Source organism: Canis lupus, chromosome 19 (genome assembly GCF_011100685.1).
Source record: "Canis lupus familiaris isolate Mischka breed German Shepherd chromosome 19, alternate assembly UU_Cfam_GSD_1.0, whole genome shotgun sequence".
Taxonomy (NCBI): Eukaryota; Metazoa; Chordata; class Mammalia; order Carnivora; family Canidae; genus Canis; species Canis lupus.
Window position 1 is genome coordinate 23,910,162 of NC_049240.1, and position 24,952 is coordinate 23,935,113.

Here is a 24,952-nt window from a genome sequence, read left to right on the forward strand (position 1 = left end):
TGAAAGAGGCCTATTTGCTTGTCTAGGAGCTCTAGCCTGATGGGTGGGCTTCTGGATTAGCAAACAGCTGGGGACCCACTAAGGTGCCCTCAGGGAATGGAGGCTGGTGAACACAGCTTTTATACTCTTCCTCTGCCTTGCTCTAGCTCACCAGTATTTCCCAGAAAGAATATTATACTCTTGTCTAACACCCTGATTTTTGCAGCTGTTGCCAAGGGGACACCTCTGTATCACCTGACTCTAATGGCCAGTAAAGCTTACACTCTTAGATCCCACAGAACTGTAACCAAAGGAGAAAGAGTTCTTTTTTTCCCCCACACTAATGCCCTGCCTCTGGCAATCACCAATATATTCTCTGTAACTATGAGCTTGGATATTTGTTTGTTTGTTTCATTTTATTTTCATTTATTTATCTATTTTAATTGTAGATTTTCCTTATTTTTTCAATTGAAGTATAGTTCACATGTCATGTTAGTTTCAGATATACAACATAGTGATTCAATAATCATATACATTATAAAATACTCACCATAAGTGTAGTTACCATCTGTCATCATACAAAGTTATTAAATTATCTTCTATATTCCCCATGCTGTATTTTTCATCCCAGTGAATTATTTATTTTGTAACTGGAAGTTTGTATCTTTTAATCCTCTTCACTTATTTCACCCATCCCCTGCCCCTTTCCCTTCTGACAACCACCAATGTGTCTATATTTGCAAATCTTTTTCCAGTTGTTTTGTTTTATTTTGTTTTGCATTGCTTTGCTTTTTAGATTCTGCATATCAGTGAAATCATAAGGTACTTGTCTTTCTCTGTCTGACTTATTTCACTTAGCCTAATACCCTCTAGTTCCATTCATGTTGTCCTAAATGGCAAGATTCCATTGTTTTTTATGGCTGAGTACTATCCTTTTGTACATATACACCACATCTTCCTCATCCATTCTAAAGCAATCTACAGATTCAATGGAATCTGTATATATGCATATACATCCATCTTCCATCCATCCATTCTGAAGAAAACTAAAACAATAATTAGTTTTTTAGTCTAATTAGTTTTAGTTTGTTTTCTTCAGAAAATACTCAGAAGTGGAATTACTGGATCATATGGTATTTCTATGGTTAATTTTATTTTAGGAAACTCAATACTGTTTTTCATAGTGGCTAAACCAATTCACATTCCCACCAATAGTGCAAGAGGGTTCACTTTACTCCACATCCTCATCAACAATTGTTATATTGTCACATACTTTTGAATAGTAGCCATTCTGACTGGTGTGAAGTGGTGATTTTGATTTGTGTTTCCCTGGTGATTAGTGTGATGTCAAACATGTGTCTGCTGGCCATCTGTATGTCTTCTTTGGAAAAATTCTTTTCTGGGCAGTCCGGGTGGCTCAGCAGTTTAGCGCCGCCTTCGGCCCAGGGCGTGATCCTGGAGACCCAGGATGGAGTCTCAACGTCTCTGCATGGAGCCTGCTTCTCCCCCTGCCTGTGTCTCTGCCTCTCTTTCTCTGTCTCTCATGAATAAGTAAATAAAATCTTTAAAAAAAGGAAAAATGTCTTTTCAGGTCCTCTGCCCATTTTTTAATCAGCCTAGGGTTTTTGGTATTAATTTGTATGAGTTCTTCACTTATTTTGGATATTAATCTTTCATCAGATATATCATTTGCAAATATCTTCTCCCATTCTGTGGGTTGCCTTTTCATTTTGTTGATAGTTTCCTCTGCTGTCCAAAAGCTTTTTAATTTGAGGTAGTCTCCATTGTTTATTTTGCTTTTGTTTCCCTTGCCTGAGGAGATAGATCCAGATAAATATTGCTAAAGCCAATGTCCAAAAGTTTACTCCCTATGTTTTCTTTTAGGAGTTTTATGATTTCAAGTCTTATATTTAGGTTTTTAATCCATTTTGAGTTTATTTCTGTATATGGTATAAGAAAGTAGTCTAGCTTCATCCTTCTGCTTATAGCTGTCTTGTTTTCCTAACACTGTTTATTGAAGGGACTGTCTTTTCCCCATTGTATACAATTATTGCTTCCTGTATCATAGACCAATGGACCATAAAGCATGGGTTTATTTCTGGACTATTTTGTTGTACTAATTTATGTGTCTATTTTTGTGCCAGTACTATATTGTGTTGATTACTACAGCTTTGTAGTATACTTTGAAATCTGGGATTGTGATTCCTCCATCTCTGTTCTTTCTCAAGATTACTTTGGCTATACAAGGTCTTTTGTGGTTCCACACAAATTTTAGAATTATTTGTTCCAGTTCTGTAAAACATACTATTGGTATTTTGATAGGGATTCCATTGAATCTGTAGATTGCTTTCGGTATTGTGGGCATTTTAATGTTATTAATTCTTCCAATTTTTGAGCATAGAATATCTTTCCATTTGTTTGTGTCATCTTCAGTCTCCTTGCATTCTTGTGTCTCACAGGATTGTAACCATCAGACAGTTTTTGCAGGATACCACAACCAGGACATTGCACAAACAGCTGACTGAAATGCCATCCCAGTCTTCTGTGAAAGAGGCCTATTTATCTGTCCAGGAGCTTCAGCCTGAGGGACAGGCTTCAGGTTTGGCACACATTGAGAGTCTACAAAGGTGCTCTTGGGGAAGTAGGCCGGTAGATGCCACCCTTGTGCTCACTGGTATCTCTCAAAAAGGAACTTGCTGGGTGGCTCAGTCATTTGAGTGTCCAACCCTTGAATTCAGCTCAGGTTATGATCTCGGGGTGGTGGGATCAAGCCCCGCATTGGGCTCTGGGCTCAGTATGGAGTCTGCTTGGGGTTTTCTCTCACCCTCTCTCTCTGCTCCTCTCCTCCCAATAAGTAAATAAGTTTTTAAAATCTTTTTTTTTTTTTAAAGAACTTACATATACCTGTCTGGAGCCCCAATTTTTGCAATTGTCACCAAGGAGATATCTCTAGATCCCCTGGCTCGGTGGTCTGCAGGATTATGCCTGTGTCCCCACAGGACTGTATATATTTGCACATATATATTTTAAAAGCTACTGCCTGAAGGTCTGGCTCTCAAACATCCTGAATTTAGGTGCTAGATAGGAGCCTTCCCTTTGAGACACTGACTGGTCTTGGCATACCCTCAAAAAATGGGAACTATTAAAAATAAGACAAGGGGCGCCTGGGTGGCTCAGTTGGGGAAGCATCCAATTCTTGATTTCAGCTCAGGTCATAATCCCAGGGTCATGAGATTGAGCCCTACATCAGGTCCCATTCTCAGCAGGGAGTCTGCTTGAGATTTTCTCTCTTTCTCTGTGGCTTGCTGTCTCTCTCTCTCTCTTTCTTTAAAATAAATAAGTCTTTTTTAAAAAAAAAAAAAAAACCACACTGCTTGGAAAATGGTGCTGGGAAAACTGGATGTCCAGAAGAATGATGTTGGACTCTTACCTAACACCATACACAAGAATTAATTCAAAATGTATCAAAGACCTACATATCAGACCTAAGCCTATGAAACCATAGAGTAAAACTAAAAGTTTTAGAGTTTAGAGTAAACAAAAGTTTCAGAGACAACTAAGAGCTAAGGCAAGATTCAATGATAAAGTTTCATTTGCTACACAAAGTCACTCCTTCAAGATTGGGCAACATGGCTGTTTCATCTAACGCATAGAAACCAACACAGAGATTCGATCAAAATAAAGAATCAGAGGAATATACTAAAATGAAAAAACATTAAAACCTCAGAAACTTTAATGAAACAGAGAGAAGTAACATACAATTTACCATCTTAACCATTTTTAAGTGTATAATTCAGTTGTATTGAATACATTCATAATGTGTAATGAAAGGCACCATCCATCTTCATAGCTCTTTCCATTTTGTGAAACTGAAACTCTATATATCTAAACCATAACCTAAACCATAAGTTCGCATTCCTCCCTCCACCTAACCCTGGCAACCACCATTCTACTTTCAGTCTCTGTGATTTTTGGCAACTCTAAGTATTTCATGGAAGTGGAATTATACAGTATTTGTCTTTTTTGTGACTCGTTTATTTCACTTAAGCATGAAATACTCAAGTTTCATCCACGTTACCACATATATCAGAATTGCCTTCCTTTTTAGGGCTGAATAGTATTCTACTGTATGTATATACCACATTTTGTTTATCCATCATCCATTGATGTACACTTAGGTTGCTTCCTTATTTTGACTCTCCTGAATAATGCTTCCATTAGCATGGGTGTGCAAATATCTCTTTGAGATTCTGCTTTCAGGAACACCTGGGTGGCTCAGCAGTTGAGCGTCTGCCTTCAGATCAGGTCATGATCCTGGAGTTTTGGGATCGATTCCCACATTGGGGTCCCAAGGGGAGCCTGTTTCTTCCTCTGCCTATGTCTCTGCCTCTCTCTGTGTCTCTCATGAATAAATAAATAAAATCTTTTTTAAAAAAAGAGAGAGAGATTCTGCTTTCAGTCTTTTGGGCATTCAGAAGTCAAATTACTGGATCACATAATAATTTTATTCTTAATTTTTTGAAGAACTGCTCTACTGTTCTCCACAGAGGCTGCACCACTTTATATTCCTTTTTTTTTTAATTTATTTTTTATTGGTGTTCAATTTACTAACATACAGAATAACCCCCAGTGCCCGTCACCCATTCACTCCCACCCCCCGCCCTTCTCCCCTTCCACCACCCCTAGTTCGTTTCCCAGAGTTAGCAGTCTTTACGTTCTGTCTCCCTTTCTGATATTTCCCACACATTTCTTCTCCCTTCCCTTATATTCCCTTTCACTATTATTTATATTCCCCAAATGAAAGAGAACATATAATGTTTGTCCTTCACCGACTGACTTACTTCACTCAGCATAATACCCTCCAGTTCCATCCACATTGAAGCAAATGGTGGGTATTTGTCATTTCTAATAGCTGAGTAATATTCCATTGTATACATAGACCACATCTTCTTTATCCATTCATCTTTCGTTGGACACCGAGGCTCCTTCCACAGTTTGGCTATCGTGGCCATTGCTGCTATAAACATCGGGGTGCAGGTGTCCCGGTGTTTCATTGCATTTGTATCTTTGGGGTAAATCCCCAACAGTGCAATTGCTGGGTCGTAGGGCAGGTATATTTTTAACTGTTTGAGGAACCTCCACACAGTTTTCCAGAGTGGCTGCACCAGTTCACATTCCCACCAACAGTGTAAGAGGGTTCCCTTTTCTCTGCATCCTCTCCAACATTTGTGGTTTCCTGCCTTGTTAATTTTCCCCATTCTCACTGGTGTGAGGTGGTATCTCATTGTGGTTTTGATTTGTATTTCCCTGATGGCAACCACTTTATATTCCCACTGACACTGCACAAGGGCTCCAATTTCTACACATCCTTCAACACGTGATTGATTGGGTTTTGCTTTTTGTTTTTGATAGTAGTAGTTATCCAAATGAGCGGGAGGTAGTTTTCATTGTGGCTTTGATTTGCTTTTCCCTCATTATGAGAGATGTTGAGCATTTTTCGTGTACTTGTTGGCCATCTGGATGTCTTCTTTGGAGGAATATCTACTCGAGTTTTTTGTTCATTTTCTTAATCATGCTGTTTGATTTTATTTTGTTGAGTTTTAGGAATTCTCTAGATATTCTGGATATTGATCTCTTGTCAATATATGACATGCAAATACTTTCTTCCATTCTATGGATTGCCTTTTTGTTCTGTTGATATTGTCTTTTGCTGCACAAAAGTTTTAAATTTTTGTGAAGACCAATCTGTCTGCTTTTCTTGTTGTTGACTGTACCTTTGGTGACTTGTCAATAAATCGTGCCAAATCCAATGTCATGAAGTTTTACTCTATGGTTTCATAGGCTTAGGTCTGATATGTAGGTCTTTGATACATTTTGAATTAATTCTTGTGTATGGTGTTAGGTAAGAGTCCAACATCATTCTTCTGGACATCCAGTTTTCCCAGCACCATTTGGGGTTTTTTTCCAAAATTTTATTTAAATTCTAGTTAGTTAACATACAGTGCAAAATTGGTTTCAGGAGTAAAATTCAGTGATTCATCACTTACATACAACACCCAGTCCTCATCATAACAAGTGCCCTCCTTAATACCCATTCCCTATCTAATTCCTCCATCAATCCTCTGTTCTCTATTGTTAAGGGTCTCATATGGTTTGTTTCCCTCTCTGTCTCTCTTTTTTCTCCCTCCCTGTATGTTCATCTGTTTTGTTTCTTAAATTCCACATGTAAGTGAAATCATAAACAGTATTTGTCTTTCTCTGACTAAATTATTTTAATTAGCATGACATACTCTAGCTCCACTCATGTTGTTGCAAATGGCAAGATTTCATTTTTTTGATGGCTGAGTAATATTTATATCTATATAAGAACATATTCTTAATCCATTTATCAGTTAATGAATGTTTGTGCTTTTTCCATAATATGGCTCTGTAGATAGTGCTGCTATGAACATCAGGATGCATGGACCTCTTTGAATCTATATTTTTGTATCTTTTAGGCAAATACCCAGTAGTGAATTGCTAGATCAGGTAGTTATATTTTTAACTTTCTGAGGAATGTCCATACTGTTCTCCAGAGTGGCTGCACCAGTTTGTACTCCCACCAACAGTGCAAGAGAATTCTTCTTCTACATCCTCACCAACACCTGTTGTATCTTGTGTTGTTAATTTTTTTAAGATTTTATTTATTTATTCATGAGAGACACAGAGAGAGCGAGAGGCAGAGACACAGGCAGAGGGAGAAGCAAGCTCCGTGCAGGGAGCCTGATGTGGGACTCGATCCCAAGACTCCAGAATCACGTCCCAGGCCAAAGGCAGGTGCTAAACTGCTGAGCCACCCAAGGATCCCCTTGTGTTGTTAATTTTAACCATTCTGACAGGTATGAGGTGGTATCTCATCATGGTTTTGTTTTGTATTTCCCTGATGATGAGTGATATTGAGCATTTTTTTTCATGTGTCTGTTAGTCATCTGGATATCAGCTTTGGAAAAGTGCCTATTCATGTCTTCTGCCCATTTCTTAACTGGATTATTTGTTTTTTGGGTATTCAGTTTGATAAGTTCTTCATGGATTTGGGATACTAGCCCTTTATCTGATATGTCATTTGCGAATCATCTTCTCCTGTTCTGGAGACTGCTTTTAGTTTTGTCGATTGTTTCCTTTTCTGTGCAGGAGGTTTTATCTTGATGAAGTCCCAGTAGTTCATGTTTGCTTTTGTTTCCCTTGCATCCAGCAATGTATCTAGTAAAAAGTGCTATGGCCGAGGTCAGAGATTGCTCTCTGTGTTCTTCTTTAGGATTTTGATGGGTTCTTGCCTTACACTTAGGTTTTTCATCCATTTTGAATTTACTTTTTGTGTATGGTGTAAGAAAGTAATCCAGTTTCATTCTCCTGCATGTTGCTATCCACTTCTCCTCAGACCATTTGTTGAAAAGACTGTCTTTTTTCCATTGGATATTCCTTCTTGCTTTGTCAAAGATTAGTTGACCATCCAACACCATTTGTTGAAATGACCTTTTTTTTTTTTTACACTTTTTTCTTTACTTTTCAGATCAGGGATCATGCCTTCCTCTCACTTTATTGTCAGGAAATGTGTGTGAATGGGGTGAGAAAGGTAAAATCCAGCCTCTTTTGGAAAACATCAATCTCCCAAATTCTTATACTAGAAGTTATAGGATAAGAGTTCCTCTGATCTGTATTCTGCTCATAGTGTCTGGTGTTGCAGTTGGCCTCAAGAAAGACCTGAGTAAAATCTTCTAACACCACTTATACTTAAAGAATCTCAGGGGTGGAGGGCATGTCCAAACAGCCTAGTCTGCTGGAAAAGATTATTTGGATGCATGAAGATGGAAACTACAGGTTTTATGATCTCCACAGTTTTGATTAGACCAGATAGCAGTCTTTAGTTCACAGAAGGGATATAGATACAATCATGACAACATGGCTGGTCAACCAGGATTCCATCAGTAAAACAGAAGCCACTATAGATGGTCTAAAAAAAGTTAGACGTTTGCACAACAGTTTCGTTAATAGTATGGTACCATTGTTAATTCCCCAGTTTTGATCATTGTACTGTGATTATATAGTTGTTAACATTAGGGAAAGATAAGTGAACTGTATACTATATTCACAAATTTCTGTGAGTCTAAACTTTTTCATAATAAAACCTTGGCATGCATGCATACTCCTCCACTCATATTTAAAATGCCAACAAACAATAATAATTCCATCATCCTAGTTCTGCCAAACATTCTGCTGCCTCGTACCATAAGAGATTTTCCTGTGCTCTCCCTAAGAGAGATCTTGAGTCCTTATAAGTAAGTCATTGTGTCTCTAAGTGATGTTCACTTCCTTTTCTAGGTCAATTACAATCCACTTTTGATATACTGCAAAGTCAAAGCTACAAGGTTAACATTAACAAATATATTTTAATGGGGTACCTGGCTGGCTCAGTTGGTAGAGCATGAGACTCAATCCTGATCTCAGGATTGTGAGTTTAAGCCCCATATCTGGTGTAGAGATTATTTTAAAAAACAGACAAAAATGGGGTGCCTGGGTGATGCAGTTGGTTAAACATCCAACTCTTGGTTTTGGCTAAGGTCTTGATCTCAGGGTCATGAACTTGTCGGGCTCCCAAGCCCCATGTCAGTCTCTGTGCTCAATTTGGAGTCTACTTAAGATTCTGTCTCCCTCTGCCCCTGAACCTCTCTCTCTCTCTCTCTCTCTCTCTCTTTCTCTGTCTCAAATAAATAAATCTTTTTAAAATAAAAATAAAATGAAATATACCCCCCAAATTAAAAAAAAAAAAACAAATACACCTTAAAATCAGTACTAGCAAATTATGTAGAACAATTCCTAGACCAAGCCTGAGAAGAAAACTAGTCCTTATCAGTCAACTGGTCATAGGAAACTTCCCATGAGGCCATAATGTGGGCTGAGAGAAAGTATCAGTACAGCAGAAGTAACTGTCATGCAAATCCAAGCCATTTGCTCTCATAACTCACTTGGGTCCTCAGGACATGTTCATGCACAATCTCCTATATACTTTTTCACTTGATGTTGAATTATCAGTATGCATGACCAGTTTTATGGCTTCATGGACCCAGTAATACCCAGATCAGGATAAGCAACTGAGGTCAGATGATAATTGAGTTTCCCTTTGGTGTCTATCAAGACTCAGAAGTAAATCAGGAGCTGTTTCTCAGAAAGGGAATATCTGTCTTCACAAGATGGCATTTCTTTGCTCCAAAATCCTAGAAGTCTGAGCTGAGGTCCTCTATTGGGATTTTCCAGAAGCTCCATGATATCCATCAAAATATCAGAAATATTTTGGGAGCCACTGAATCTGCTGGGTCATAAAGCTCAAGTGGCAGAGTAGCTAGCAATAAAGTTAAATAAACTGCAGGGCATTCTCTTGCTCTGAGTTTGTCTCAAAACTGAAAGATTATGTGTTAGTCAGTAATCAGGTCAGACAACACACTCAAATGTATATGTTCCCTCTAGAATCAATCCAAAGTGGCCCACCAAAATGCTATGCCTTTTGCAAGGTGCAATAACTTATATTTTATTTGGAACTTAAAGTCACTACTATATTTTGCTTCATAAAAAGAATGAGCAACAACAGCACCACTCCCTGAAGGCAACCCTGAAAAATGAAAAAATAAGCAATAGAATTATAAATTGAAAACGGCTTATCAAGTTCCTTCGAAGAAGTTTGCAACAAAAGTTGAGAAATTCTAATAGCCAATATGCCTGTCTTATATTTTCCATCTCCAATGCTTCCTCCTCCTACAGCTCTCAGAAGATGGTTTTAAAAGATATTTCACATTTCCATGGAGGACCATAACAAAGACAGTAGGTAGAGCAATTAACACAGACAAAAAGGGAAGACACCAGGACGACTGGGTGGCTCAGCGGTTGAGAATCTGCCTTTGGCTCAGGGCATGATCCCGGGTCCTGGGATGGAGTCCCACATTGGGCTCCCTGCATGGATCCTGCTTCTCCCTCTGCCTATGTCTCTGCCTCTCTCTTTCTCTCTCTATCTCTCATGAATAGATAAATAAAATCTTAAAAAAAAAGGGGGGGGGGGAAGCACCAAGCCAGTGATGTGTCAGGGGAAGTACCCTCCTATAATATTCTAAGAGGCCTATCTGGGATTTAGGAAATGGCCCCTTTGTTTCATTAACAAAAACAAAGTCTGATTAGTGACTTATGCTAACAGATTTGGACTAGGGAGACACTAAGATCTAGAAGGTTTAATTTCTCTGGGAAAATAAAATGGCTACTGGGAATAACTTTTTTCAAGTAACTATTATTTTTATTTTCTTAACTTTAGGATTATAAAGTAAAAGATTGCTACGTGTAATAGCTTATGATGTCATAAAACATAATGCAAAACTTAAGCGATATCAAAGTTTAAGGACGACTGGATTTAAAACATTCTTTTCATCATACAATGGAAGTGTGGTACCCTTTGGCATGAATATTTTATTTATGCATTTAAGATAGGTAAGTTACACACTTTTAAAATAGCTTCATTGTAATGTAGTTCACATGACTACAATTCACACTTAAGTGTACAATTCTGCGGTTTTTAGTGTATTCACAGAGCTGTGCAACCATCACCCACAATCAATTTTAGAATATTTTATGACCGTAAAAGCAACCCTGCACCTATTAGCAGCCACTTCCCGTTTCCCATCAACTCTCCACCCCCATTCCCATTAATCTATTTTCTGTCTCCATGAGTTTGGCTCTTTTTGACATTTCATACAAATGAAATCATAAAATATGTAGTCTTGTGTGACTGACTTCTTTCACTTAGAATAATGTTTTTTAAAGTTCTTCCATTTGTAGCACTTTATTGCATTAAATGTAGTACTTCATTGCTTTTTATAACTGAACAAATATTCCATTGTATCACTATATCTCAATGTATTTACCCATTTATCAGCTAAAGGACATTTGAATTGTTTCCACTTTGGGGCTATTATGAATAACACTGCAAGCTCATGTACAAATTTTCAGGTCTCCAGAGTACATACATAAGAGTGGAATTTATGTTCATATAACAACTCTGTGTTTCAGAAAATGACAATCTTTTTACAAAATGTCTGCACCATTTTACATTCCCATCAGCAGTGAATGAGGGTTCCAAATATACCATATCCTCACCAATATTATTTTCCCTTTTACTATATTCATCACACTGGATATGAAGTGGTATCTCATTGTGCTTTTGATTTGTATTTCCCTAATGACTAACAATGCTGAATATCTTTTCACATGCATACTTTCTTTAGAGAAATGTCTGTTCATATTCTTTGCCTATTTTTATTGGGTTATATTTTTATTATTGAGATATAAGATTCTTTATATATTTTGGATATAAGTTTCTTATCAGATATGTGATTTGAAAATATTTTCTTCCTTTCTGTGGATTGTGTTACCTTTTTAAATTGGCTTTACATACAACATGGGCTCAAACTCACAACTCTGAGATAAAGAGGTACATGCTCTACCAACTGAGCCAGCTAAGCGTCCCTGTCTTTTCACTTTTTTGATGGACACCTAAGAAGATTTTGCCTACCCTAAAGTCATGAAGACATACTTCTGTGTTTCTCAGACCTGTGTCGAAGAATTTTACAGTTTTATATAATCCACTGGAAACTCCTCTTTGCGTATAATGTAAGCAAAGGATCCAACCTCATTCTTTAGCATGTGAGTATCCAGTGTCCCAGCACCATCTGTTGAAAAGACTATTCTTTCTCCCATTGAATTATGTTGGCACCATTTTAGGAAATTAACTGACCACAGTGTAAGGGGTTATTTTTAGATTCTCAATTTTATTCCATTGATCTATATACCTATCCTATGCCAATACCACACTGTTTGATTACCGTAGCTTTGTAGTAAGTTTTGAAATAGGGAAATGCGAGTCCTTTAGCTTTATTCTTTTTAAGATTGCTTTGGATACTGTGAATCCCTTGTATTTCCATGTAAATTTTGGCTTGTCAGTTTCTACAAAAAGCTCACCAAGATTTTGATAGAAATTGTGTTGAATCTGTAAGGTACACCTTTTTCTAGACAGAACTAGATGTCATGCTCTTTACTGCTTGTAACAGGAGGAACATCTGAAGACTACTAAGAAAACAGTCAAATTTTCCTTTTATGAATAAAGAAATTAAATGGCTAGTTCTGCTTTTTCTATTTTAAATGATCAGTTTACCTGATAAATAAATCAGCATGAATTAGATTCATTGACTTTGAATCTCATTTTGTCATTTAGTCTTGGGAATAATTTAACTTAATTTATCTAGTATTGGACAGGCCACTGCAATCTCCCTCATACTCCACCTACACAGATATATAACTTCTAAGTAACATTCAGTTGAGATGTTACCATACCTTCCTTTAATTATATAAGCTTCATGATTGTTTTTAAATGTAGGTTTAAATATTATCCAGATATAATGAGGCCACTAGACCAGGAAATGGTTGCCATTGAAAAGATAGTTTTTTCCCTCCCTGGCTGCTTGAAGCTTGGCCACCATCATGAATGACACAGTAACTATCCAGACCAGGAAGCTCATGACCAACCGACTACTTCAGCAGAAGTAGATGGTCATTGATGTTCTTCACCCTAAAAAGGCAACAGTACTTAAGACAGACATTCAGGAAAAAAACAGCCAAAGTGTACAAGACCACACCATATACCATCTTTGTATTTGGATTCAGAACCCATTTTGGTGGGTTGGCAAGACAACTGGCTTTGGCATGATTTATGATTCCTTGAATTATACAAAGAAAAACAAACCCAAACATAGATTTGCAAGACACAGCCTGTACAAGAAGAAAAAGACTTCAAGAAAACAGCAAAAGGAACCAAGAACAGACTGCAAAAGCCAACATTGGTGCTGGCAAAAAAGAAGTGAGCTGGAGATTGAACAACAAAAGGAGTAAAGATTCTGTAATGATTTTATCTGTGGTGATTGTACATTATGATTGTACAAATCTTAAAAAAAGATAGTTACTTGTAGTTTATAAGAGGAAGGGGCATGCTATGCCATGGAGAGCCATAAGGGAAGCACCAGATCTGTCAGGCGATAAAGAGAACAAGAGGAAAACTTAGGCAAGAGCTTTTTATATTTATTTTTAGGGTTTTATTTATTTATTTATTCATGAGACACACACACTCTCACACAGAGAGGCACAGACACAGGCAGAGGGAGAACAGGCTCCATGCAGGGAGCCTGACGTGAGACTCGATCCCAGGTCTCCAGGATCACACCCTAGGTGGAAGGCAGCGCTAAACCACTGAGCCCCCCGGGCTGCCCAGCAATAGCTTTTATTGTGGTTTCCAGGGGAAGGAATGAGCAAGGCAGGGTAGGCAGGCTAAGGGTTTAGGATTTGCAAATATAAATTATTTCAGCAGGCTCCAAAATGTAGGAGCTGTCTACTACTTCTATATGTTAAGTTACATATTAGACAGGGGTACTTAATATGGTATACACCATGCTAGGAAGACATGGTCTTGGGACTGTATTATTAGGGTTACGTTGGTACTAGCTAGGATCGTCTTTTATATTATATGGAGTTTGGAGTTTGGATTTTGGATTTCTGTTGATGGCACTTGGCAGGAGTTCCTGGGGAAACCGCTTTGTAAGAGTGGAGAATCCCTGGGCAAACACCACTTTCTGTAGTGTTTATATACATATGATCATTGAAGCTTGAGTACAACAGAGCAGTTTGAATTTAGGTACCAGTTTCGAATATAGGATAGTGCTTATCTTTTGGTTATATTTTTTAAGTTATTGACAAACATAGGTACAGTGCAGTGTGCATAATGTGCTATCATTTCTGTAGCGAAAAGGAGCCATTCATATACATATATTTGCTTGTAAACGTATAAGCGATTTGGGGAAAGGCTTGCAAGAAGCTAATAAGATTCATTTCCTCCAGGAAGGGGAACAGAGGGGCTATGAGACAGGAGCATGTTGCAAGGGACTGGCAGTAGGGAGGAAACTTTGCATTATTCATGCTTTTACAACATGTGAATGTATTCCCTACTCAAAAGAGTAACATTTAAAACATAAAATAGAAGGATAAGCAGGTTATTTGTGCCTGGCAAGCCCAGACCCTGAGTGTCTGGGTTCTCAATCAGAATCAGGACTAGGCCCAGGAGAACAATAAAAGGCAGGCCCAGCAGCTGGCCCTTGGGAGCAGCCAGAGGCAACAGCCTGGCACCTGGTGCCCACCAGTGCTGACATATCTGCGGAGAAAACCAGTCTCCCAGCTGAATAACAAAAGGCCTGCATTCTTTGGGGATATGGAGCTCATTAGAACAACCTTTATGGTTTGAAAGTTTTCTGGGAGACAGTTCTAGTAGATGTACACTGAAGTATTTTAGGATGAAGCATCTTGATGTCTGAACTTACCTTCTAATGGTCCATGGAGAAGAAAGTGAGCATTTACGAACAACACAATATTCTACACACAAACAAGGGGATGGGTAAGGGTGCAAAGGCAACAGAATGTTAAAAACTATCATGCAAAATGTTAAAAATTGTTGAATTTTTAACACATATGGATGGAATATATCTGTTCATTATGTGACTCAACTCTTCTGTGTGTCTGAAATATTTCTGAATACAAAGGTAAAAAAAGAAAAATAACATATTGAAGTGCTTCTAATGACCAGTGTAAAGGGAAAACAAAACTGAACATGATACAGAGCATTGTTTATTCCTAGATAGAAGACCAGATGAGATTAGAGATATGCATTTGTCCCTGACTCTTGTTTTCTAGATATACCCATTACATCTGTTGGTTACAATCTGGAGCCTCCACTGATGGAGTTCTTCAGTACAAAGTACTTGGGTACTTAGGCTAGGCTGAGCCTAAGCAGTCAAGAATCTATTTGCATTGTGACCCCCACATAGATAAATGTTGGCGGTGGGCAAAGGCTGGTGGGAAGACAGACTAGACATGATACATCAAGTAAGGCATTCCTGCCCAAAGAACACTAAAGGACATCAGTGAACTTAGGATATGTGGACGAGACATGAGCCCCATTCTTCAGGACAGCTAGTGATGAAAGGTTCCAGATTCCTGTTCCCAGAGGCTCAGAACTGCTTCTCCTTCTCTCCCTCATTCATAGGGATCCCTCTAGAGGCCAGAGTGTGCCACTGACACATGGGTTGTGCAGGAGCTAAGCTATCCCTCATTCTGTTTAGGATGATCTCTCCAGTAAAAAGGGGTGGTTACTGGAAGGTATCACTCTGTTCTTTGTAGTAGCGTGGCATTGCCCCCAATGTTGACCAGGTGGGCAAGCCAGAATGGGAATGCTGTGTGCATGGGGAAACCTCAATGGGTGAAGACCCGAATTACTGTGAACTGGAAGACAGGCTGTGCAAGGACACACTTTGGGAGGTGGACACACCCTATATGGCCACTGATGGTGCAAGTGAGCCATGGCAGTGTGGACATATGGAGTCTAGAAGGCCTTGGATAGAGCTACACATTCAGGTCATGAGGGGGGATCTAATATGAAATGATGTGATTGGGGAAACCACAAAAGTAAGCCAAACATCCTCAGGAGGCAGGAACAAGTCCATGGGTCCCGAAACGAAATAGTTTCCATTTGTGCTGCTGACAATATAAGCTATTTTTCAAATGGCCAGCAACTCTTTGGGTGGCCTTGTGGCCATGCGTGGCTCAGCCAGTTAAGCATCCAATTCTTGGTTTCAGCTCAGATCATGGTCTCAAGGTTGTGAGATTGAGCCCTATGTTGGGCTTTACACTGGGCATGGAGCCTGCTTAGGATTTTCTCTCTCCTTCTGCCCTCTCTCTCTCTCTCTCTCTCTTAAAAACACACACACGTACATATATGTATATATATTTAAAATCTGTACATAGTAATACATGTGTTTCTTTATTAATATATTAAATAATAAATTGTATCAGTAAATCTACTTATACTTTTGATATAATAATGGTTGTGATTAATCTATTAAGGTACAGTTTGTGTGACATGGTATGAAAACGTCTGATTTCTACTGATGACAAAGTTACAGGTATTTCTAATATTATTGAAATCTGTTGCTTCCATTTATTCCATTCCATTTTCTATTTAGTTGATAGAAAAGGTAATTTTGAGATACACATTAGTAAAAATAAATATGTACCTTTTTCCCAACCAAATTCACAGACCTTGTCAATTCTATCCCCAAACTCCACCTTAGAACACTATTCTAGGGGTGTCTAGAAGGTTCAGGCAGTTAAGCGTCTTCCTTAGGCTCAGGTCATGTTATCAGGGTCCTGGGATGGAGTCCCTGCATCTAGCGCCCTGTTCAGCGGGGAGTCAGCTTCTCTCTATCTCTCTCTCTGCTCCTCCCCCCCCTTGTGTGTGTTCTCTCTCTCTCACTTGCTCTCTTTCTCAAATAAAAATAATCTTTTTTTAAAAACACACTTTTTTTCCTTTGAAAAAGAACACTATTCTAGAATTATTTTCCAAGGAACACAAAGCCTTGTAAGCCATTTCTTTTCCTTAATTTCTGTCTGGGAAAAGTGGAGCCAGAATTTCTCCAGGTTTGCCTAGTGCAAGTATAATCCAGTTCAACTGGCTTGTTTCAGAGCTGGGAGGCAAAATCCTTCATTTCTTCTAATTCAATGTTTTTCAAATATTTTGGCCTGTAACCAATAATAAGAAATGCATCTTGCATTGAGACTCAGTACCTAAACACACAACTGAAACTAAAATTTCACAAAACAATACCCTTACCATTGCATATATTGTATATAGCTTGCTCAGGCTGCCAAACAAAATAACACTGATTGCATGGCTTAAATATCAGGAAGTTATTGTCTCACAATTCTGGATGCTAAAAGTCCAAGATCAAAGTCTCAGCAAATTTGGTTTCTCCTGAAGGCTCTACCCTTGGTTTGAGGATGGCTGCCTGTGTCCCCAAATGACTTTCCTCAGTGCACCTGAAACCCTTGTGTCTCTGTTCTAATCTCTTCTTGTGAGGACACCAATCAGACTGGATTAGGAAACCACCCTTAATGACCTCTTGTCAACCACATTGCCTTTTGAAATGCCCATTCTGAAGGACTGGGAGTTTAGACATCAAGATATGAATTTGTGGAGGACACAATTCAGCCTATAACATATAGTAAAGTAAAATCATAACTGCACTTACACAAAATCTTATTTACTAATATTTAATTGTAACAAGTAAATCCTCCCCCAAATTAAGAAAAATACATTGTAATGAGTAAGCATGCCAATCAGTAGGCTTAATATGGCTTGAAATACACGGGGCAATGCAATGTGAATAGCTGATGGACTGTCAAGTCTGTCTTTTGATTTTTATTAGGTCAGCATTGAAAATTGTAGTTCATACTAATAGAACAGTGACTATAAAAAATGAAATGATACATTCTTTTTTCCTTGACAAATGAAATTTTTTCATCTTAACATTTTATAGTCATCCTTCAAGGTAAATAAGAAACCAGTTCATTCTCCAAGCTCAAAGTTTAATTAAATTATCAGTAAATGGGTATTTTATCTAACTGTATTTATTTAATGTTTCAATTTTTGTATAAAATGATGAACAAAAGTTTGAGACACATAATATGAGATAGAAAAATATCTCCAGTTGTGTTTGTTCAAACTATCTTCATTGTAACATTTTCTTCATATTGTAGCTAAGGCAATCACTTTTTTTTTTTACTTGCTGTAACAATAATGTCTTTAGAACCCTGAAATATCCTGAATATGTTGAAATCATGCTTCCCCTCTGGTTTCAAATTTAGTCTATTAAGAATAAAAAAATTAATTAAATACACCAATTTTGTTGCTCAAATCACATCTTTAAAATATTTTCCAAATGAGATTGCTTTTCTTTCTTTATTTATTTTTATTTATTTATTTTTTTTTGAGATTGCTTTTCAACTAGAAAAAGGAAACTCTCATTCTTGTACTCTTGTGGAGAAGAGTGCTTTTAGGACATATTCAAACTTAACCATCAACTTAATATTGACCGCTATGTACTTAGGATGTTATATATGGACCTCATGACAACCACAAACCAAATATCTGTAATAGATAGACAAAAAAACAAAGAAAGAAAACCAAGCACAACACTAAAAAAAAAAAAAAAAAAAATCATCAACTCACAAAGGAAGAGAGCAAGAGAAAAAGAAAGGAACAAAGGAAATCCATAAAAACAACCAGAATACAATTAACAAAATGGCAATAAATACATACCTACTAATAATTACTTCAAATATAAATGGTCTAAAAGATCCAATCAAAAAACATGGGTGAATGGATTAAAAAGAGACCCATCTAAGTATTGTCTATAAGACAGTGACTTCCGACATAAAGACACATACAGACTGAAAGAGAAGGGATAGAAAAAATATTCCGTGCAAATGGAAATGACAAAAAGCTTAGGGGTAGCTAAACTTATAATCGACAAAACAGACTTTAAAATAAAGGCCAACAATAGACAAAGAATAGCATTACATAATAATAGAGGAATCAATCAAATAAAAGGATATAATTGTAAATATCTATGCATCCAACATAGCACTTAAATATATAAAGCAAGTATTAACAGACATAAAGGAGAACTTGACAGTAATACAATAATAATTAGAGACTTTAACACCTTATTTATATCAATGGATATATCATCCAGACAGAAATTCAATAAGGAAAGAGTGGCTTTTTTTTTTTTTTAAGGAAGAAGGGTGGACAATTGTTTTAAAAGATCTTATTTAGTTTTGAGAGACAGAGAGAGAGAGGGAAGGAGAGAACATGAGCAGTGAGGATGGGCAGAGGGAGAGGAAGAAGCAGACTCCCCTCTGAGCAGGGAGCCTGATGCGAGGCCTGATTTCTTACCTTGTCAGAGCAATCCTTTTTCTCTCTGTAGCATTCCAGCTGTTCTCTCATTACATATCAGGTTGAATTCATAGGTGTTCAGGATGTTCTGAAAGTTATCTAGGTAAGTTTTTGGGACCAGATAAATTGAGGACCCCTACTCTTCTGCCATCTTGCCCTGGATACCAGGCTCAATCCCAGGACCTTGGGATCATGACCTGAGCTGAAGGCAACTGCTTAACCAACTGAGCCACTCGGTTCCCCAGAAAGAGTGGCTTTGAATAGACCGGATAGATTTAACAGGTATATATACAGAAAATTCCATCCAAAAAACACCAGAATACACATTATTTTCAGACGCACATAGAGCATTATCTAGGATAGGTCACATGTTAGTCCACAAAACAAGTCTCAATAAAAGATTGAAATTATATCATGCATCTTTACGACCACAACAGATTCAAATTAGAAATCAATTACAAGTGGGAGTGAATGGGTGACGGGCACTGGGGGTTATTCTGTATGTTGGTAAATTGAACACCAATAAAAAATAAATTTAAAAAAATCAATTATAAGAAGAAAACCTGAAAAGGATCACAAACACATGGAGGCTAAACAACATGCTACTAAGCAACCAAGAGGTCAATGAAGAAATCAAAGAGGAAATAATACCTAAAAAATGATTATGGAAACACATGGTTCAAAATCTTAAGTTACAGCATCAGCAGTTCTAAGAAGAAAATTTATACTGACATAAGCCTACCTCAAGAAATAAGAAAAATCTCAAGCAAAAATCTAAACTCACACCTAAAGGAACTACAAAAAGAAGAACAAAGCCAAAAGTAACAGAAGGAAGAAAATACTGAAAATCAGAGTGGAAGTAAATTAAACAGAGACCAAAAAAAAAGAGAGAGAGAGAGAGAACATCACTAAAATTAAAAGATGGGGGATCCCTGGGTGGCTCAGCGGTTGAGCATCTGCCTTCAACCCAGGGCATGGTCCTGGAGTCCCAGGATCAAGTCCCACATTGGGCTCCCTGAATGGAGCCTGCTTCTCTCTCTGCCTATGTCTGCCTCCCTCTCTGTGTCTCTCATGAATAAATAAATAAATAAAATAAATAGATGGTTCTTTGAAAATACAAAATTCATCAGAGAGAAAGAGAACCAAAATGAATAAAATCAGTAATAGAAGAGAAGTTACAACTAATACCACAGAAATACAAAGTTTTATTAGATGCTACTAGGAAAAATTCTATGCCAACAAATTGGACAACCTAGTAGAAATGGATAAATTCTTAGAAACACATAAATTTCCAAAGATGAGTCAGGAAGAAATAGAAAAACTGAACAGACAGATTACTACTGACAAAATTGAATGAGTAATACAAAAACTCCCAACAAACAAAAGCTTAGGACCAGATGCCTTCATGGCTGAATTTTACTAAACATTTAAAGAAAAGTTAATGCCTATCCTTGTCAAAGTATTCCAAAAAGTAGAAAAGGAAGGCAAACTTCCAAATTCATTCTAGGAGGCCAGCATTACTCTGATACCAAAATAAGACAATGACACTACAAAAAAAAAAACTGTAAGCTAATATCTCTGATGAACATAGATGCAAAAATCCTCAACAAAATACTAGCAAACTGAATCCAACAATACACTAAAAAAAAAGTCATTCTCCATGATCAAGTGGAATTTATTACTAGGTTCAATATTTGCAAATCAACCAATGCTCTACCTCATAGCAATAAAAGAATAAGAACCATATCATCATTTCAATAGATGCAGAAAAAGCATTTGACAAAGTACAACATTCATTCATGATAAAAAAAAAAAACTCTCAAATAGTAGATTTAGAGGGAACATATCTCAGCATAATAAAGTCCATACATGAAAAACCCACAGCTGACATCAACCTAAATAAGGAAAAACCAAGAGGTTTTCCTCTGTAGTCAGGAACAAAATGGGGATGTCCACTCTTACCACTTATTGAACATAGTACTGGAGGTCAGAGCAAAGCAGACAGCAAAAAGAAATCGAAGGCCTCCAAATCAAGAAGGAAGAAGTAAAACTTTCACTATTTGCAGATGACATAATATATATTTTTTAAAACTGAAAAACTCACCAAAAAGCTGTTAGAATTGATCACTGAATTCAGTGAAGTCACAGGATACAAAATCAATGTACGGAAATCTGTTGCATTTCTTTTTATACACCAATAACAAATTAAACAGAAAGAGAAATTAAAGAATCAATCCCATTTACAATTGTACCAAAAACAATAAGATACCTAGGCATAAACCTAACCAAGGATGTGAAAGAGCTATATTCCAAAATTATGAAACACTGATGAAAGAAATTGAAAATGACACAAAGAAATGGAAAGACATTCCATGCTCATGGACTGGAAGAACCAATATTGCTAATATGTGTATACTCCCCAAAGCAATTACACATTTAAAGCAATCCCTATCAAATACCAACAGTAGTTTTCACAAAGCTAGAACGAAAATTCCTAAAATTGCGTGGAACCACAGAAGACCCTACATAGCCAAAGCAATCTTGAAAAAGAAAAGCAAAGCCAGAGGTATTAACAGTTCCAGACTTCCAGTTATATTAAAAGCTGCAGTAATCTAAACAGTATGGTACTACCACAAATATAGACACATACATCAATAGAACAGAATAGAAACAAGAGACATGAATATATGGTCATATAATATACGGTCAATTAATTTTTGGCAAACAGGAAAGAATATCTAATGGGAGAAAGACTGTCTCTTCAACAAATTGCATTGGGAAAAGTGGACAGCAACATGCAAAAGAATGAAAATGGACCACTTCCTTACATCATACACAAAAGTAAACTCAAAATGAATTAAAGACCTGGGGCACCTGGGTGGCTCAGTCAGTTAAGCAACCAATTCTTGATTTTGGTTCAGGTTGTGATCTCAGCACCATGAGATCAAGCCCTGCATAGAACTCTGAGCTCAGCTCTGAGCTCTCCCTCTGTTCCTCCTCTCTCCCTCTCTCAAGTAAATAAATAAATAAAATCTTTTTTTTAAAAAGGCTGGATTAACGACCTAATGTGAGACCTAAAACCATAAAAATCCTAGAAAAGAACACAGTTGGTAACTTCTTTGATGTTGGCCACAGCAACTTCTTTTTAGATATGTCCCCTAAGGGAAGGGAAACAAAAGCAAAAATAAAAACTATTGGGAGTACATCAAAATAAAAATCTTCTGCACAGTGAAGAAACACTTGACAAAACTAAAAGGCAACCTACAGAATGGGAGAAGATATTTGCAAACGACTTATCTGATAAACGGTTAGTATCCAAAACATATAAAGAACTTCTAAAATTCAACACTTAGATGCACCTGGCTGGCTCAGTCTGTAGAGCATGCAACTCTTGATCATGGGATCATGAATTCAAGCCCCCCATTAGATGCAGAGTTTACTTAAAGAAAAACAAAATAACTCACTCTCAAAAAATGAATAGTCTAATTGAAAAGTGGGCAGAAGACATGAATAGGCATTTTTCCAAAGAAGACATACACATGGCCAACAGACACATGAAAATACGCTTGACATCACTTATCATCCAGGAAATAGAAATCAAAACCATGATGAGATACCACCTTACATCCGTCTTAATGTCTAAAATGAACAACACGGATGCCTGGGTGGCTCAGTAGTTGAGCGTCTGCCTTCAGCTCAGGTCATGATCCCAGGGTCCTGGGATCAAGTCCTGCATTGGGCTCCCTGCAGGGAGCCTGATTCTCCCTCTGCCTATGTCTCTGCCTCTCTCTGTGTGTCTCTCATGAATAAATGAATAAAATCTTTAAAAAGTAAAAAAAATAAAACAAAATGAACAACACAAGATACAACAAGTGTTGGTGAGGAGGTGGAGAAAAGGGAGCACTCTTGCACTGTTGGTGGAATGCAAAGTGCAAACAGGTGCAGTTACTATGGAAACTAGTAGGGAGTGTCCTCAAAAAGTTAAAAATAGAACTACCCTGCTATCAAGCGACCACACTACTAGATTTTACTACTAGATTTTATTTTAAGAATACAAAAATACTAATTCAAAAGGATACATGTACCTCAATGTTTATAGCAGCATTATCTACAATAGTCAAACTATGGAAACAGCCCAAGTATCCATCAGTTGATGAATAGATAAAGAAGATGTGGTATGGGGTGTCTGGGTGGCTCAGTCGATTAAGTATCCATCTTTGGCTCAGGCCATCATCTCAGGGTCTTGGGATCAAGCCCTGTATTGGGCTCCCTGCTCAGCTGGGAGTCTGTTTCTCCCTCTTCCTCTCCCCCTCTCACCCCCCCCACCCATGTTCTCTCTCTCCCAAATTAATAAAATTTTCAAAAAAGATATATATATATATATATATATATATATATCACATATCTAGAACACATAATCCTGAAGTGTATATGGAATTGCAAAAGACTCTGAACAGCCAAAGCAATCTTAAGAAATAATGCTGGAAGTATCACAATTCCAGATTTCAAACTATACTACAAAGCTATGGTAATCAAAATAGTATGGGAGTGGCACAAAAATAGGCACATATATCAATAGAACATAAGAGAGAGCACAGAAATAATCCCACATTTATGTGGTCAATTAATCTTCAACCAAAGAGGCAAGAATATACAATGGGGAATAGACAGTCCCTTCAACAAATGGTGTTGGGAAAACAGACAGATACATGCAAAAGAATGAAACTGGACTGCTTTCTCACATTGTATACAAAAGCAAATTCAAAAAAGATTAATAACTCTAAATGTAAGTTCTCCTAAAACTTTTAAAAGAAAACACAGGCAATAACTCTTATATATTGGTCTTAGCAACATTTTTTGTTGGATTTTTCCTCAAAGCAAAAATTAACAATTGGGACCACATCAAACTAAAAATAATTTGCATAGTGCCATTCACAAAACAAAAAGACAACCTACAGAATGGAAGAAGATATTTGCAAATGATCCATTTAATAAGGGATTAATGTTCAAAATGTATAGAGAACTCATACAACTCAACACCAAAAAACCAATGTGATTAATAAATGGGCCAAGGACCTGAATAGACATTTTTCCAAAGAAGACATCCAGATGGCCAACAGACATGTAAAAAGGTCATCAATATTACTGATCATCAGGGAAACAAATCAAAACCACAATGAGATATCCACCACACACCTGTCAGAATGGCTAAAATCAGCAACATAAGCAACAAGTTTTGGTGAGGATATGGAGCAAAGGGAACTTCCCCTCATGCACTGTTGGTAGAAATGTAAATTGATTCAGCTACTATGAAAAACAGTATGGAGATTCTTTAAAAAGTTAAAAATAAAAAAAAATAAAAAAAATTTAAAAAAAAAAAGTTAAAAATAGACTACCATATGATCCAGTAATTCCACTACTGGGTATTTATCAGTAAAAAATGAAAACACTAACTCAAAAAGGTGTTTGCACCCCTATGTTTGTTGCAGCATTACTTATAATAGCCAAGATATGTAAGCAATCTATGTGTCTCTCCATTAACAGGTGAATGGACTCAGCCATAAGAAAGAAAGACATCTTGTCATTTGTGACAATATGGATGGATATAGAAGATATTCTGCTAAGTGAAATAAATCAGACTCTGAAAGATAAATGCTAGATGATTTCACTTATATGTGGAAACAAAAAAAAAATAAACAACAACAACAAAACAGAAAGAGACTCATAAATGTGGAAAACAAGTTGATGGTGATCAAATTGGGGGACTGGAAGTGTAGGTGAAATAGGTAAAGGGTACAAACTTCTAGTTATAAAATAAATAAGTCTCAAAGATAAAAAGTACTGTGTAGGGAATATAAACAATAATATTGTAATAACTTTCATGATAAAAGATGATAACTATATTGTGGTGAGCATTTTATAATATACATAATTACAAAATCAGTATGTTGTACACCTGAAACTAGTGTATTATGTGTCAACTACACTGCAAATTTTTAAAATGACATAAAAGAAGCCCATGTTCTATATTCACACATGATAGGTGAGTATTTCTTAGATGTCCTC

The 24,952-nt window shown here is 37.1% G+C and overlaps 1 protein-coding gene across 4 annotated transcripts in view; it reads left to right on the forward strand.

Annotated features, from left to right (window-relative positions):
• Positions 1-24,491, forward strand: part of LOC119864466 — a 38,577-nt gene extending 14,086 nt beyond the window's left edge. For 3 of the 4 annotated variants that reach the window (XR_005374020.1, XR_005374022.1, XM_038564812.1), the window contains 2 exons: positions 10,313-10,485; positions 24,431-24,491. Coding sequence is in view for 1 of the 4 variants with exons in the window: in XM_038564812.1 (XP_038420740.1) it covers positions 10,313-10,325 (13 nt within the window). In the remaining 3 variants the exon portion in view is untranslated. Of the gene's footprint in view, positions 1-2,438; positions 2,579-10,312; positions 10,486-24,430 lie in introns of all 4 variants that reach the window. The other variant, XR_005374023.1, reaches the window with a different exon arrangement.
• The last annotated feature ends 461 nt before the right edge of the window (positions 24,492-24,952 follow it).